Here is a 17870-nt window from a genome sequence, read left to right as displayed (position 1 = left end):
CTGACAAGCTTATGGTCTCTGTGGCAACATGTAAACAGTGCAGGAGTTTAAAAAAGAAGCAGGAAGTTGCCGGCAGATCGGTTCTATCTTCTCACTACTTTTTTGTCCTGCACTGCTCTCTGTGGGTCTGTGCAGGCAGAGCACACTGCCACAGCTTATGGCATTGTACTCTGCAGCTCCCATAGTGATACATAGCCCGGAAATCTTCCAGGCTATATCACTATGGGCAGTGGAGCTCGTCCCGGAAAATTTCAAGGGGTTAAAAGATCCTCTGATTTCACTGCTGGATCATCGGCGTGCTGGTCCTGCTGTTTCTGCACAAGTTCTTGTATAATAAAAGTAATACGATTTCTTTCCTTTTATTACTATAGGCTGTAACCTTAAAGCTTGAAGATTTCTCTAATGCTTCTCATTTTGTGCTTTACCTGCCAGAAACTAATAACAGCAAGGTAATTAATGCCGAATCATATACTTAGTCATCTGTGTAGTCGGCAGGACGGGTGACCCCCTCTGCAGGCCCATTCCAGTCCGTGGGATACTTCCATATACCGCACCGCGAGCAGCCGTAAACTGTGACATAGGCTGATGCTGAATGACCGCGGTCGTCATGTAATAGTGGCGACACTTCACCACGGGATGATGTAAGGCTGGGACTAGTGGTGTAGACCCCACTCCTGGATGCTACTTGCTAACCTGGCACTAGAATGTCCTTGACCTCTACAGGAACGTCTGCTTCCCCTGGATAAATACTTAAATGGGTCATCCAGTTGTAAACTATAGATGGTTGATCCTTCGGATAGGTCATCCATAGTAGATGGGGGTGGTCTACTGCCAAGGTTCCCAATATGGAGGCAGAAAAAGAAAGTGGGTGGGGCAAACCCGTGTAGCAGATAACGCCCACTAGGGGCAGTAGTGATAAAACAAATGTAGGATAGGCGGAGGTGCTGCCAACCAGATAAATACTCCACTGGGGAGGGGGTTGTATATAATTGGGCTACAGAAGCATAAGCCCTGGTCCATGGCGCTACCTTCCAAAACTGGAGAGAGAGAGTGGTGTGTGGTATTGGTAAATTCAATAGTCGGCAATACAAATGTGTTTTGGGGTGCAGGACCCCTTCATCAGTTAAGCTGGAATTAATACTGCAGTAAGCAATAGAGATAAAAGAGCGCACATCAGTAGAACGCAGCGAACATACTTGGATTAGAACGACAGTGAGGCAACAGTGAGAACATAAATGAGTATAAATATAGATAAAGGACTTATAAATGGGATTGGGTGACCTAAAAATGTATAAAATGTGCATAAAATGTCAGCAAACAATTACTTGATGACACGTTTGCAGTCTCCCCGGTGCTCCATGGTACATGTAATGCCTTGGAAATATTTTGGTCCCCTTCTGACTGATACCTTCCAACCATCAGACCCCTTTGATGTGCTGTAAGATCTTTACCGACCAACTAAGAAAATGTCAGGAAAATCCTCTTAGAAGAGCTGAACTTTATAAAGCGGAAATCAGAATCGCTGTAAACCATGGCAGCGGAGTGCTGACTGCTATCTATCAGGAAATGTGATTGGCCAATTCTGAACACAACCACATCGATGGCTGTGATTGGTTCTTTGTGCACTGCTCAGCCAATCAATGCTGCACATAAAGAACCAATCACAGCCATCGTGTTGTGGAGGTGGGATTTATGAAGTGGCTGAGCAGTGTTCGTCTCTGCATCTCCGGCGGCGATAGCAATGTCTGCTGCGGAGTGAAGAGAACCTGCTGCTGGAGATAGACTCCCCTGAGACAAACACCATTCAATTAAAAAATCCTGCCTCCACAGTGCAATGGCTGTTGATTGGCTGAGCAGTGCTCTGAGAACCAATCAGAGCCATCGCTTCCTGGAGGCAGGATTTATAAATCTTGTAACCAGGAAGTGATGTATGAACAGCCGAGGACTGCAGGAACCGTGCCAGAGCTCCGGAAAGCAGCGGGAGGGACCTGGACAGAGTCTGCTACATAACCTCCCTGAAAATAAGACCCTGTGCCTCTTTTGGGGCAAAATGTAATATAGGACAGTGTCTTATTTTCAGGGAGACATGGTAGTTCCTGAAATGGAAGCTTGGGGGTGCTCGATGGGTGCAGCAGCTCTCCTTATGCTCATTAGTGGTTTGTCACCATGACAGATTAACTTCAGGATTCCTTGCAGTTTCTTTGATTCAGGCCTATTACCCCGCAGTGCCCGGTCGTTTTCGTACCCCTGATTCAGGCATTAGCCCGGTGGTGCGTGTTCGTGTTCACGAGTTCCTGTGTCTTACACTTTATCTTCTTGTATCATTAGTTTTCAGTGGAGTGTGAGTTCCTAAATGAAGAGCTGAGGACCACCCCGGTGACCGTCCCACATGCGCTCTCATTCGGTATGTACAGTTTATTCTGAACATAACACATGAGTGCTTCGTAGCCCCGTGGACCATGGTGCACCTTAAGGGCTCACTCACACGGACACGGCTCCATTTATATACAGCATATTCACCGGCTGAAAAACTCCTCTTCCTGCGTATTTCAGCCCTTTTGCGGGTCCGTTGTTTCAATGTACAAGTATGCAACGACTACGCATGTTTCATGCACATTCACTGCACATTGGTGCTGGCACAATCACTTCTATGGCCTATTATGGTGCAGAATACGACACGCTGTGTAGCTTTCCACATAACCAGATATTATGTGAACACATACATAGTTGTGAATGAACCCACTGAAAGCGATGGGTTCTATTCACTGCATATTGCACCCGTGAAGAATAAATACGCAGCACGCGGCCTATTTAAGTCGATGTGGATGAACCCTTAGGCTTCTGTGTTTTGAAACTTCACTTGTCATTTCTAGACTCTTAAAGGGGTTGTCCAGCTGTAAGCTACTGATGGTCTGTCCTTAGAATAGGCTAGGAATAGTAGATTGGCCTTGGTCTGCCGCCTGGGACCCTGCTGCTTGCTGTTTGCAGGGCTGATGCACAATGGGACCATCAGAGATTGTTGAGTACAAACGCTCGGCAATTTTCGGCGTTCCCGTTGAAATGAATAGAATCGCTGCGCACAAGTGCAACCTCTGCTCCAGTCATGTACTAACTTTTGGGAGCCCATTCTTGGGACTGATGGGTGTCCTTGTGGTTGTACCCCACTGATCATAAGGTTATGTCTTATCTTGTGGATAAGGGGTAACTTTATAACTTGGCACAACCCTTTAAGAACATATACTGCTTCTTCACTCGTAAGGCTTTAATACCTGAATGAGGGCCGGCGCCCTCAGGGTATTACATGAGCGTCAGCAAAACATTGAAAGCACTATCCATGCCAGGAAACTGCTAGGCTGCTCCTGCATTTGCCATGGCTTCAAGTTGCAGGTCCAGGTCAGTAATTAATGCTTTAGGCTGCTAATACACAAGTGCCATTAACGTCCGCGTGATGGCTCTAATTGCAAGGCTGCTGCTGGCGCTCATGTAGAGGTAGTCGATAATGTCCTTTTACATTGGCAGATAAATTGCCCTTAACAAGCGCTGACTAAGGCCGCCTGCACACGGGCGGGTCGGACCCCGCATGTGGCAGCAGAGTTCGAGCTGGTGCCCAACCGGTGACCCCTGCGTACCTGTCTGGCGTCTTCTTTCTGTGCTGCAGATATGTCGCCCGCCGCGCTTGCACAGTAGGCGCCTGTGCTAGGTGATGACGCTGATCTCGTGACACTTCTGCAGTGCCCACCGCAGAAGTGCTGCGGGACAGACTGCTTCTATTGACTTCAATGGAAGCCGTCTGTGTGTAGCCCACACAGAATCACAGCATGCCGCGATTTCTCCTTCGCGAGCAGAAAATCGATTTTCGCTCATGGAGATGAAGTCCTGTATTTGCATAGCATGCTATGGGGTGGTGTTTGCTGTGGAGTCCAGAAGCGGATGCCCACTGTGGAGTCCAGAAGCGGATGCCCACTGTGGACTCCGCAATGCAAATCTGCCCGTGTGCAGGCGGCCAACACTACAGAAGTTGACTGACGCTTGCTTAAACATTTGTTACAAGACCATAACTTATGAAAACGCTCCTCTCTCTCAGATGTCAGAGCATCTCGTGCATAAGCATCAGTTAGTGCTGCCAAAAATCATTCTCATGTAAAATGGCTTTAAAGGGCCACCCCTGCAAAAACATTTTTCCACCCCTGACCCCTCACCTGATTGGCTGCCACACTCTGGAGGTTTCCTCTGTGTATTGCAGTCACTGCTGTGCCGTGCAGCCCCCTGTCTGATGCATCTTAAGAGTGAGGTTTTTGTTTTTTTTTCTTTTACTTTCACATCTATCCCGTGATACATCCGCACCTCATTAACAGGAGGCTATACCATCTCTGCTTGCTGAGGGGATAGTTTAATTATCATTTCCTTCTGTATTTACCTAAATAAGCTACAGAACGATAGGTATACAGTCAGGAGGATGAGCTGTGATCTCCTCTATTAAAGCTGTGTGATCATCAGTAACTGTGACAGGAGTTTATGTCCCCCTCTAGGCAGTTTATACAGTAGGGATCATGTAATTGCATCACACAGGCTGAGAATCTGACTAGAAACAGCTACAAGTAGGTCTGTTAAGGTCTGCACAGTATTAGAGGGAAGAGGGTGGGGAGGCGCCTCCTGCTATTGACCCAAATGGCACAAAACATATTATGGTGTTTGACTATGCACAGCTTTAGTAGGAGGCGAATGTTTCTGCAGCCCCCACCCCTGTGAGCACTGATTGACAGGCTGATTTATACATATATACACATATATATAAAAAATAATTGGTATTGCCATGTTTGTAAAAGTCCAGTTTATTATAATATATTTATCCGCACGGCAAACGCCATCAGAAGAAAAAATAGTGTCAGAAATGCACTTTTTTGGGAACCTCATCTCTAAGAGAAAAGTGAAAAAAGTGATCAAAAGGTCGAGTGTACCCCAAAATGGTACTAATTAAAACTACAAGTCACCTCAATAAAGAGCTTTCATGTAGCTGCATCTATTATGGCGTACCTAACATGGTGACAGGTCACACTTTTTTTTTTTTTTGTTTGTTTTTTTTTCAAGCCTTTCCTTATTTTAGTACAAAAAAATTATTTTTCTATAGCCGTAAGCACACTGATGATCAGAGGATAACATGATTTCTACTTCACTATGAGCAGTGTAAAAACAACCTTCGTTGTTGCATTTTTTTTTTTCACTCATTTTTTTTCAAAGTTTTCTAGTACATTGTTTGGTTCGTTAAATGGTACCATGGGAAAATACAACTTGTCCCAGAAAAAGTCCTCATGTAGCCATGTCACCAGAAAAATAAGAGTTATGATTTTCTTTTTTTGAAAGGAGGGAGGGAAGAATGAAAAAGAAAGAGAAAATGGCCGCTGTGGAGAAGGGGTTAAAGGAAAAGGTTCATTTTCCTGTGCCTATATGTACATCTTTATCTATGATTTAGCCGTGGGATACCTGGCATACAGGAGGGTACTTTTCTACATTTGCCTATGTATACAGCAGTGGTTGAGGATAATCTCCCTCACATAGCTAGGTATATGCTGAGGAAACTCTCCCTCATGAAGATTGGTATACGCTGGGGAGAATCCCTCATGAAGATTGGTATACGCTGGGGAGAATCCCTCCATGTAGATGAGGATACGCTGGGGAGAATCCCTCCATGTAGATGAGGATACGCTGGGGAGAATCCCTCCATGTAGATGAGGATACGCTGGGGAGAATCCCTCCATGTAGATGAGGATACGCTGGGGAGAATCCCTCCATGTAGATGAGGATACGCTGGGGAGAATCCCTCCATGTAGATGAGGATACGCTGGGGAGAATCCCTCCATGTAGATGAGGATACGCTGGGGAGAATCCCTCCATGTAGATGAGGATACGCTGGGGAGAATCCCTCCATGTAGATGAGGATACGCTGGGGAGAATCCCTCCATGTAGATGAGGATACGCTGGGGAGAATCTCCCTCGCGGAGATGAGGATACGCTGGGGAGAATCTCCCTCGCGGAGATGAGGATACGCTGGGGAGAATCTCCCTCGCGGAGATGAGGATACGCTGGGGAGAATCTCCCTCGCGGAGATGAGGATACGCTGGGGAGAATCTCCCTCGCGGAGATGAGGATACGCTGGGGAGAATCTCCCTCGCGGAGATGAGGATACGCTGGGGAGAATCTCCCTCGCGGAGATGAGGATACGCTGGGGAGAATCTCCCTCGCGGAGATGAGGATACGCTGGGGAGAATCTCCCTCGCGGAGATGAGGATACGCTGGGGAGAATCTCCCTCGCGGAGATGAGGATACGCTGGGGAGAATCTCCCTCGCGGAGATGAGGATACGCTGGGGAGAATCTCCCTCGCGGAGATGAGGATACGCTGGGGAGAATCTCCCTCGCGGAGATGAGGATACGCTGGGGAGAATCTCCCTCGCGGAGATGAGGATACGCTGGGGAGAATCTCCCTCGCGGAGATGAGGATACGCTGGGGAGAATCTCCCTCGCGGAGATGAGGATACGCTGGGGAGAATCTCCCTCGCGGAGATGAGGATACGCTGGGGAGAATCTCCCTCGCGGAGATGAGGATACGCTGGGGAGAATCTCCCTCGCGGAGATGAGGATACGCTGGGGAGAATCTCCCTCGCGGAGATGAGGATACGCTGGGGAGAATCTCCCTCGCGGAGATGAGGATACGCTGGGGAGAATCTCCCTCGCGGAGATGAGGATACGCTGGGGAGAATCTCCCTCGCGGAGATGAGGATACGCTGGGGAGAATCTCCCTCGCGGAGATGAGGATACGCTGGGGAGAATCTCCCTCGCGGAGATGAGGATACGCTGGGGAGAATCTCCCTCGCGGAGATGAGGATACGCTGGGGAGAATCTCCCTCGCGGAGATGAGGATACGCTGGGGAGAATCTCCCTCGCGGAGATGAGGATACGCTGGGGAGAATCTCCCTCGCGGAGATGAGGATACGCTGGGGAGAATCTCCCTCGCGGAGATGAGGATACGCTGGGGAGAATCTCCCTCGCGGAGATGAGGATACGCTGGGGAGAATCTCCCTCGCGGAGATGAGGATACGCTGGGGAGAATCTCCCTCGCGGAGATGAGGATACGCTGGGGAGAATCTCCCTCGCGGAGATGAGGATACGCTGGGGAGAATCTCCCTCGCGGAGATGAGGATACGCTGGGGAGAATCTCCCTCGCGGAGATGAGGATACGCTGGGGAGAATCTCCCTCGCGGAGATGAGGATACGCTGGGGAGAATCTCCCTCGCGGAGATGAGGATACGCTGGGGAGAATCTCCCTCGCGGAGATGAGGATACGCTGGGGAGAATCTCCCTCGCGGAGATGAGGATACGCTGGGGAGAATCTCCCTCGCGGAGATGAGGATACGCTGGGGAGAATCTCCCTCGCGGAGATGAGGATACGCTGGGGAGAATCTCCCTCGCGGAGATGAGGATACGCTGGGGAGAATCTCCCTCGCGGAGATGAGGATACGCTGGGGAGAATCTCCCTCGCGGAGATGAGGATACGCTGGGGAGAATCTCCCTCGCGGAGATGAGGATACGCTGGGGAGAATCTCCCTCGCGGAGATGAGGATACGCTGGGGAGAATCTCCCTCGCGGAGATGAGGATACGCTGGGGAGAATCTCCCTCGCGGAGATGAGGATACGCTGGGGAGAATCTCCCTCGCGGAGATGAGGATACGCTGGGGAGAATCTCCCTCGCGGAGATGGGGATACGCTGGGGAGAATCTCCCTCGCGGAGATGGGGATACGCTGGGGAGAATCTCCCTCGCGGAGATGGGGATACGCTGGGGAGAATCTCCCTCGCGGAGATGGGGATACGCTGGGGAGAATCTCCCTCGCGGAGATGGGGATACGCTGGGGAGAATCTCCCTCGCGGAGATGGGGATACGCTGGGGAGAATCTCCCTCGCGGAGATGGGGTATCGCTGGGGAGAATCTCCCTCGCGGAGATGGGGTATCGCTGGGGAGAATCTCCCTCGCGGAGATGGGGTATCGCTGGGGAGAATCTCCCTCGCGGAGATGGGGTATCGCTGGGGAGAATCTCCCTCGCGGAGATGGGGTATCGCTGGGGAGAATCTCCCTCGCGGAGATGGGGTATCGCTGGGGAGAATCTCCCTCGCGGAGATGGGGTATCGCTGGGGAGAATCTCCCTCGCGGAGATGGGGTATCGCTGGGGAGAATCTCCCTCGCGGAGATGGGGTATCGCTGGGGAGAATCTCCCTCGCGGAGATGGGGTAACGCTGGGGAGAATCTCCCTCGCGGAGATGGGGTAACGCTGGGGAGAATCTCCCTCGCGGAGATGAGGATACGCTGGGGAGAATCTCCCTCGCTGAGATGAGGATACGCTGGGGAGAATCTCCCTCGCGGAGGTGGGGTAACGCTGGGGAGAATCTCCCTCGCGGAGGTGGGGTAACGCTGGGGAGAATCTCCCTCGCGGAGGTGGGGTAACGCTGGGGAGAATCTCCCTCGCGGAGGTGGGGTAACGCTGGGGAGAATCTCCCTCGCGGAGGTGGGGTAACGCTGGGGAGAATCTCCCTCGCGGAGGTGGGGTAACGCTGGGGAGAATCTCCCTCGCGGAGGTGGGGTAACGCTGGGGAGAATCTCCCTCGCGGAGGTGGGGTAACGCTGGGGAGAATCTCCCTCGCGGAGGTGGGGTAACGCTGGGGAGAATCTCCCTCGCGGAGGTGGGGTAACGCTGGGGAGAATCTCCCTCGCGGAGGTGGGGTAACGCTGGGGAGAATCTCCCTCGCGGAGGTGGGGTAACGCTGGGGAGAATCTCCCTCGCGGAGGTGGGGTAACGCTGGGGAGAATCTCCCTCGCGGAGGTGGGGTAACGCTGGGGAGAATCTCCCTCGCGGAGGTGGGGTAACGCTGGGGAGAATCTCCCTCGCGGAGGTGGGGTAACGCTGGGGAGAATCTCCCGCGCGGAGGTGGGGTAACGCTGGGGAGAATGACCCTCAGCTCTCTAGCATCTGCTCTTCTCCATATATTCCCAAAAAAACTAAATACAAAAGCAGATATTAAAATCCCTTTGGGTCGCCACTGATGAAACGTCACATTTCTGAGAAGAACGACCTAGCCACTGCTCTCTTTATATCCATGACCAACACTTTTCAAGCACACAAACCACGAAGAGCTCCATGGAATAGACCGGTGTGAAGCCAGATAATTCTGCTAGTATTCGCTACACACGACGGCTTTAGGCCCGGAGGGCGGCTCTCTGGACGCTCCCCATGTGCCGGCAGTTCTCTGATTTGTACGGTTACTGAATGTTCTTCTTTCAGGACTCTCATCAAGTCACATAAACATCAGTTCCTCCGGTCTGCTTCACATCTTACATCTTCAAGGCTTCAGCGAGGTACAGTAAACATTGTGCTATTACATGTATTTTGGGAAATCATTTCCTTGTATTTAATGGTAATTGCCATTTCCTGCAGATATACCAGGCCTTCACCATCCTGATTGCCAGGAGCTGTGCGGCGTCCTCAGGCCAGTACAATGCAAACAACTTTTTATTTGCTAGTGTAATTCTGGCAACTGGTAAAAATATCAACCAAACTTTATGGGACAAATGCTAATTTTAGTGAGGGAGGCTGCAGGTTGTCATCTGCCGATTGTGAGGATCGGGCAGTTTTCGATCAAAATCTGATGTGTTTTACATTAGTGGGAGAATGACTTTAAATGGAAGCGGTACCCACTTCTCCCCACAGTAATCCGTCTAAACGCAGATTAAATCTGCACTTTAAGGGCGAGCACCCACTGGCGTTTGCGTTCTCCGCGGGAAAAAAACGCAGCGTTTTCGCCGCGTTTCTCGCGTTTTTTTCGCGGCGTTTTTCGCGGCGTTTTGCGTTAATTTCCATTGACATTCATGGGTGCATTAGGAGAAAAATAGGGACACATATGCAACTGACAGTTCCTATGTTAAAAACGCAAACGCAACGCAAAAAAAAACGCCAGTGGACAGGAACACATGTTATCTCTATGCCTGTGCAGGAAAAACGCAAAACGCAGGTAAAAAAACGCCAGTGGGTGCTCGCCCTAAGAGTAACTTTCTTGTTCTCCTGGCACCGAGCATACCTGCAGAATGAAGACTTTCTTATTTTTCCCATGCCATATATAAATAACGGGCGATGGATCTGGTGGGCGGGTGGGCCGGACAGACTCTGGAACCCCGTGTATAATCTATAGACCTGTCCGATTAGTATACGCATCATTAGCTGATTCTACTAATGTGCTGCATTTCCTCTTTACTGGTTAGTAGGTGTTAACATGTAGTTACTCCTTGCAGAAATGAAGTCCACCATTTACAGATTGCACGTGCCCTGGTCACACGAGGATGTCGTCCGAGTACCGAGGTAATGCATCCCAGTCTCATTAGTGCACAGCAAAACTAGTTCTCAATCATATAGATTTGGGGGAAAGAAAGAAGACAACATAAAATTAATACATCTTCTCCCTAGTGTCCCCATCCAATCTTGAAACTAGACTGTTAATTAAAAGCAGCAGAATACGAACGGTCTGTCCAGGGCCTAACCTGAATAACATGGGGATTGGGAAGATTTGGGAAAAGGTAGGGAAGGGGTGGCTCCTGAGACCCATGGGGTGGACGCCACAGAAGGCAGCCTTGGACTATTGGGTGGTGATTTAGTAGGCATTTATTACTTTTTTTTCACAGGGAGGCTAGGGATCCATTACTTTGCAGGGGGAGGGGGTACTTCAGCCATGGGGTCCATATTTTCAAAAATTTCTCATGCCTATCAGCTAGAATAGAGGTCAGTTTTTCATTTATTAGATACCAGTCGACCCTGCGCTTCGCCTCAGTAAAGTCCAAGAAAGCCTTGCGCCACAAGCGGGCCAGAAAAAGGAAGAAAATTAGTTTCCTAGAGTCGGGGGGACATTACTTATGCGTTTCACAGCGCCTCCCAAGGGTTTTCGCGTATGTTGTGGCCTGTGACTGAGTAAATTAGGGAGGAAACTCGAATCCATAGTCTTTTAACCTGAGGACAGGACCATCAAATGTGGAACATATCTCCCGAAACCGAACATCCGTGGAAACAGTTGGAAGAGAGTCTGGGTATTGTGTGGGCTGCTCGGTCTGGGGTTCAGTACCAGTGGAACAAAAGTTTAAATGAAGTTTCTAGCATTAGTATATTTCTGGCGCTGCTGTTAGTAGACTCCCATATCTGGGTCCAGTTTTCCTCGGAAAGCGTTTCACCCAGGTCTCTTTCCCAACGTGATATGTAATTGCGTACAGTAGGGGGAATGTACCGGTCCTGAGTAAATCTGTGAAATGAGACCTTGTGTGTGGCTTCAATAGAACCTAATAGCTGCAAGATAAAGCCGCGGATTTCCGCCGCATGAAGCGAGGCAGAAATCCGTCCGTGGGCATTAGCCCTTACTGTAGCTTTCTAAGAGGGACCTGTACCACACTAGACTTGTCAGCTATGTATAGGATATGTGATAAAAGGTCCTCCTCAGTGCAAGCTCACCGCACCCCCAACAGTTAGGAGGACATTGAATGGAGCTGCAGTTGACCATGAGCTGTGTGGCTCCATTCATTCCAGATGGGCCTCCTGGAGATGGGCGAGTGCTTGATTTAGCTATTTGTGTCAGCCCCACTGAAATGAATGGAGTGACGCCGCAGATATGTGACTAACGCTCTCTTCAGTCTCCGTGGCACTGCAGGTGGGTGCAGCGAGCCCACAGCGAAGGAGAAGAGGGGGGTCACAGAACCCTGTTCTCGGGATCAGTGGGAGACCCCCACCAATCGGACTTATCACCTGTCCTATGGAGGGGTGATGAAAGTGAGTTTTAGTACAAGCCCTCTAATGCACACAACTTCCTTCCCTGTGGAGGCAACTTCTTCTAGAAGACTTTTGTGCTTTGGGAATGTAATATTTGTATTTAAAGCCATTTTTGTGTGTTTCTCTGTAAGTGATGAGCTACCTCTACAGCTGTCTGCCAAGCTGCATGTTCCACGACCCCCTAATAACAGCCAGCCGGTGACCGTGACGCTCTACACGTCTACAGATTGCCTTTATGAGGTAAGAAGCCGAGTGCTTGTGCAGCTTCAGGAGTTTAGATAGTTGCATCTTTTCTACCATTAATAGGAGCCGGTCATGTCCTGCAGCACCATGAACAAACTTTAGGAGAAGTGACGGCGCAGGGTGCGGTATGTCCTTGTTCCCCTTTGACGTGCGCGCTCTCCCATAGACTTAAATAGTCCGGCACGGGACTTTGAAGACAGTCGGATCTTCATGTCGCGTGCCAACCCCACCAGGTGGCAGAGCGGGTGAGTATAAAGATCCATCCCTGCCTCCCTGTCACTTTCCCTACCGGCACCAGGACTTAGTTTATGGTCCTGTGGGGACGTGACGGGTTCCCTTTAATGATGAGCAGAACTCCCCGTCTAGATACTCTGTATCAGTGTGTTGTGCGTCTCTTTAAGCATTTCTTACCTTTTTGTTTCTATCTTTGGACATAATCCTCTTTATTTGTATGGCGCCAACTTATTCCGCAGCGCTTGTTTATAAGGACGTATTTAAGTTTCGCACAGACCTTAGACTAAAGTTAAGGAAAATGGACAATTTGAACGTAAATAGTCGTTCATTGGGTGAAAGTTAACACTGAACAATCGCCTTGGCGACCGCTGACAACTATTATTGTCTAGAGGAATCGGTTGTATCGGAAATTTTGTAAGAAGGTTCCCAGAAAAAACTTTTGTTCATGGCTGTCATTGAACTTGTAGTGCCAGTCAAGTATAGAGTAACATCAGTCAGGCTAAATCTGGGAAACAGTCGTCACCAGTTCATTGTGTACCAATACCCTTCCCTTCCAAAATAATGCCCGCTTTGCACCCCCCCCCCCCCCACACACACAGTAATAATCTCTTTGCTGACATACATACTTGCTGTTGGTCATTAATAAAAAAAAAATCCCACAATACCCTTTTAGCCCAGACTGTCCTGGATATGCTGGGATATGTAGTTCTTTCCTTTCATACAGCAGACAACTGGGTTATGTACCCTGGGCCAAGCTAACATTTCCCAGTGATAGACCACCAAAGGTGTGTACCCAATTGACTCTCCATCTAATATGTATGACCTTTTTATACTCTCCATGTAATAATTTCAAGTATCACAAAACATGCTGGGACTTGTAGTTCCATCTCTTACAGCCTCCCCCAGTCATTTCCTCTATTAAAGGGGTATTCTATCTTTTTTTTAATATACTATTGATCTGTGCTGATCAACTGATTCCGGGGTCGCTGTCACTGTAGTCGGCACAGGAAGCAAAAAGCTCTGACCGCAGCACAGTGGCCCTGGTTGGTATTGCAGGTACAGCTCCCAGTTGAATTCAGTGTGAGCTGCGCCTAGACTACTAACCAGGGCCACTGCCACCTGCCTGTCTGCAGTCACAGGGGCCCTCGAATCAGCTGATCTTCAATGGTAGAGCCCTTTCAGTCATCAGTTGGAAAAATCAAGTCCCAGAATATTCCTGGGCAGGAAGTGGCATAGCAGCTCGGTGCTTCCATTGATTTCAATAGGAATGAAGCGAACGTCCCACGTCATTCCCTGTCTGTTGATTGCAATGTCCAGCCCATTGCACAGGTCAGTGGGCCGGACGATCAGCTGATGGATGGAGATCTCCAATGGCAGACCCCTGTCCATCAACTACTGATGGCCTATCCCGAGGATAGGTCATCAGTTGACAAGACCCCGGACCACCCTTATAAAGGGACTCTCTCTGCTCCTATGAGCCCATTCTGCTAAAGTTATGGCTGGGGTGCCGAGTCCAGGCGTATCGCTCTCATGCTTCCTTGGCTTGCCATTATCCCAATGTACTACTCCATCAAAAGTCTAATAAACTGTACTCTGCGCAATAAAGTAACTTCTAATGGGTCTCCACTTTATTGTAGTATTAGTAGAGATGAGCGAGTATACTCACTAAGGCACATTACTCGAGCGGGTAGTGCCTTAGCCGAGTTTCTCCCTGCTCGTCTCTAAAGATTCGGGCGGCGGGGAGGAATGGAGGGGAGATCTCTCTCCCCCCTGCTCCCCGCCGCAACTCACCTGTCACCGGTGCCGGCCCCCAAATCTTTAGACACGAGCGGGGAGATGCTCAGCTAAGGCACTACCCGCTCGAGTAATGTGCCTTAGCGAGTATACTCGCTTATCTCTAATTATTAGCTAAGCAAGCCCGCTCGCGGGGGCACGAGAAGAACAAAAAAAACCTGTTAATACCTTGTGAATTTTTTAGGAACGGTGTAGCCTATACAGGCCAAACTCTGAAAGAGAACTCCCTGAGGAGGTCAGGGAAGTTCAAGGCAGGAGTATGAGGGTAGAAGGAGGAATGGTGGGTGAAATTATAGACCAGAAGAAAGGACTAGAAGATAAAGAGGAAGAGGGTGTAAGAATCGAGAAGAAAGATAATGGAAAGAGATGGTGCCTCGTTTCAGAGTCAGAACTCCATTAGCCAGCCACTGCCAAAACCTGGCGGATCTGCGAAACGTTACCCATGCCTCCCAGATACCCCAATATGCTGAGTACTTGCCATCATCCCTAGCCCTTAACTCCTCCATGTGACCCATTTCATCCAGAGCCGTTGTCCAGTTCAATCTTATCGGGGAGCCCTGGGGTCTCCTCAATCAAGCTAAGAGGAAAAATGTAAGAATGTCCCTCTTGCTCGTCCCAATGGGCCCTGGCAGAATCGATAGCAAGGCTATGTCCAGCGTTAGTGTCAGCGAGCGCCGGCTCCAAGCCTTGTAAAGGCCCTCAATCTCCTTGCAAAGACCAGATATACCAGGACACGACCACCATATGTGTGTGAGCATACCTACCCCTCACATGCGTCTCCGACACAGGTCAGAGGTTCCCAGCTAGCCGCACAGGGCTGCCATACCAGCTTGTATCAATTTATTGTCCAACTCTTGATGATTGCCAGAAGCTGTCATCCCATGAACCAACCTAAAGGCCTTGGCCCATTCCCCCTCGGCCAATGCTCGCCCTGATTCTTTTTCTCAAGACCTCCGAAATCCCCTCCCCGAATCCAGATCCTCCTCTGCCAACAACATACTGTAGACCTCTCTCCCCTCACATCTCCTCAAAGGGAGTAGATGGGGCAGTCAGGTCCACGGCTGATCCTAGAGCATGTATGAAATGACCTATCTGAAGGTATTGGAACCACGCACCTGCCACAGGTCCCCCCTCGCCCACAATCGCATTCCGTGGCAAGAGTCCCTCCTTAACCAGATCCAGAACTCTGTAGTTGCACCCCCTGTCTGTCCAGTAGCGGTTTGTGTTTTGTTTTTGTTCATTTTATATATAATGTTGGGATTATTGCAATTGTACCAACCAGCATTTAAAAAAATGTCAATGTTTAAGCCTTTATCACTTCATGTTGTTTTCCCACAGTTGGGCAGTTTGGTAAGCGACGATGACTTTCCTTATCTGTGTATCGTCTGTTCTTGTTTCAGGTCACAGTCTATACTTCATTTACACAAATGCTCGGACAGGTGAGTCTACATTGTCGTTTACGCTTTTTGCATCTCTAACAGGTATGTTTACACCAATTCCAGATCCGCAGACCATTCATCTTCAAGGGGTGTCTGGCTGCCGAGCAACATTCCTTGTACTGGTCGAACTGTGCCAAAATAACAGAAGGTTCTGTATTTACCTGTCCTTAACCCCCCCCGCACCCAGTCTGAGGCCGCAGCCTCATCGTTCTGCATTGCTGGCATCAGCACTTACATCCTGGATGCCATGATACCAGCAGTCCAGAACGCTGATAGTCAGATGACAGTGGGTGACGTCATCTCCCACAACCAATGCCGGGAGGACAGCGGGGTCCCAGCACTAGACAGGCAAGTACAGATCCTCTTGTGGTCTTGGCACCATTAGATTGGACAACCCCTTTAAATGGAATCTGTCTAGATTTCAGATCTGCATGCGTAAAACAATAGAAACAGCATGGCAATTCTTAATGCGGATTCTGCGCTGAGAATTCTACACACAGATGCTCATTAAAAAAAACCTAAATCTGCATGTGGCTCCACATCCAGGTATTTACCTAGCCCTGCTCCAGTTTTTAGGCAGGATAAATGCAACCATATTTTACCATGTTTGTTTTACTCAACCTGACTTACAGCAACATTATTTCAAATGAGTTGTCCCACTTCTACACATTGTGATGCAGGAAGCAGACAGCTCTATACACCGCGTAGTGGCCAGGTTTGGTACTGCAGGTTAAGGTCTATTTACTTCAGTAGGACTGCAGTATTAACCTGGGCCAATGTGCAGTGTACAGAGTTGTCCGCTTACTGCAGCAAAACGGTTAGAAGTGGGACTAAGTCTGGCACATTTTCATAACGGGGAGGTTAGGGTATTGTGGCCATAATACGGACACTAAAGTGTAGCTGTATGAGGCTATTGGGAGAATACATAAATACAGACGCTTGTAAAAAAAAAGCTGTACATTTAGGCGGCTCTCACAGGCGTCGTCTTACAGCGTTTTTAAGACTCCTTTCTTCTCAGTTGGGCTTCTCAGACGAGCGTTTATAACGTGCTAAAACGAACGCTGTATGTTCTATTTTCGACGTTTCAGCGCGTTTTGACGCCCTGCACCGCCCATTGAAATTAATGGGGTGCATTAAAAACAGGGGTGAGAGAATGATGGCGTCATCAACGGGCTTTGCCTGCGTTGTTGCACTAAATATGCAGTAAAAAAGTCGCAAACGCGCAAAAAAATGTTGCTCTCAACGCTGTGAAAGGCTACAGTGAAAAACGCAGTGGTTTTACAGACGCTTGTGTGAGGGTACATGCCCTTTGTTCTGCCACGCTGATTACAACTGAGACTATGTAATCAGCGCTCCCCAGGCAGAACACAGCGTGTGGTCCGTTTCATCAGCTGTTCTGCTGAACGCCGGATTTTGTGCCGAACTGAAATCCATTTTTTGGCAGAAAACTGAAAGATGGGCACATTTACACGCAACGATTGTCGCTCAAACTCAGCCAGGAGAAAGAGAGGGTATCAACAGCACACTTCAAATGAGGGAGATGGAATGAAACCTTCACAGCGCCACCTATTGGAAGGCAGAATTCCTTCAAGCCACAGTCAGACTCTTTATACAAGCCCTGTTACAATGATCGGGAATTAAAAGCAAAGTTAGACTCCATGTACATACAGCTGTTTCAGGGAGTTTGCCCTTCATCAGTGTACACTCAGCATATTACCCAGAGGAGCGTGAATGGCCATTTGAGTCTCCCCACTCATCGTCTAGGTGCTCTCCCTAAGGAAAAAAGTGTTTCTGAGCCCCATCCCAGGCCTCGTACTAGCAAAGCCAGACTCCTACTGTACACTGATGAAGGGCAAATACCCTGAAACAGCTGTCTGTACATGGAGTCTGGCTTTGCTTTTCAATCCATCCCCCTTATTTGCATATTACCCAGAGGAGCGTGCATGGCCATTTGAGTCTCCTCACTCACCGTCTAAGTGCTCTCTCTCAGGGGAAAAGCTAGCGTTTCTGACCTCCACCCAACAGCACACTGCAAACGGACCAATATTGGCTGGATCTCCTATCTGGAAAAACAGAAGGATCCTTTATCCGCTAAACCACAGCCAGAATATAGATAGATGTCCGGCAGCAAAAGTAAGGCAAAATGAAATCTTTATTCCTCCATACACCAGGAAGAGACAGCGCAACGTTTCAGTGCCTATTCAGGAGCCTTGGTCAAGCATAGCTCAGCCAATTGGGCTGTTTCCCTAGTTCCGTCCAGGTCGTTGTGACATACAGATGTGTATTCCTATCTCAGTCATAAGTGATTGAGA

General features: G+C 49.2%; 1 protein-coding gene across 4 annotated transcripts in view; it reads left to right on the top strand.

Moving 5' to 3' along the window:
• The window catches only part of PGAP1 (post-GPI attachment to proteins inositol deacylase 1), a 123583-nt gene that overhangs the window by 50641 nt on the left and 55072 nt on the right, over nt 1-17870 (top strand). For all 4 annotated transcript variants that reach the window (XM_066577279.1, XM_066577278.1, XM_066577280.1 and 1 more), the window contains 7 exons: nt 372-449; nt 2329-2404; nt 9329-9402; nt 9482-9533; nt 10333-10399; nt 11980-12088; nt 15520-15558. In XM_066577279.1, the coding sequence (XP_066433376.1) occupies nt 372-449; nt 2329-2404; nt 9329-9402; nt 9482-9533; nt 10333-10399; nt 11980-12088; nt 15520-15558 (495 nt within the window). The remainder of the gene's footprint in view (nt 1-371; nt 450-2328; nt 2405-9328; nt 9403-9481; nt 9534-10332; nt 10400-11979; nt 12089-15519; nt 15559-17870) is intronic.

The sequence above is a fragment of the Eleutherodactylus coqui genome, chromosome 8, assembly GCF_035609145.1.
Source record: "Eleutherodactylus coqui strain aEleCoq1 chromosome 8, aEleCoq1.hap1, whole genome shotgun sequence".
NCBI lineage: Eukaryota > Metazoa > Chordata > Amphibia > Anura > Eleutherodactylidae > Eleutherodactylus > Eleutherodactylus coqui.
Note: the sequence above shows the minus strand (reverse complement) of the source record. Positions and strands in the feature narration are given on the sequence as shown.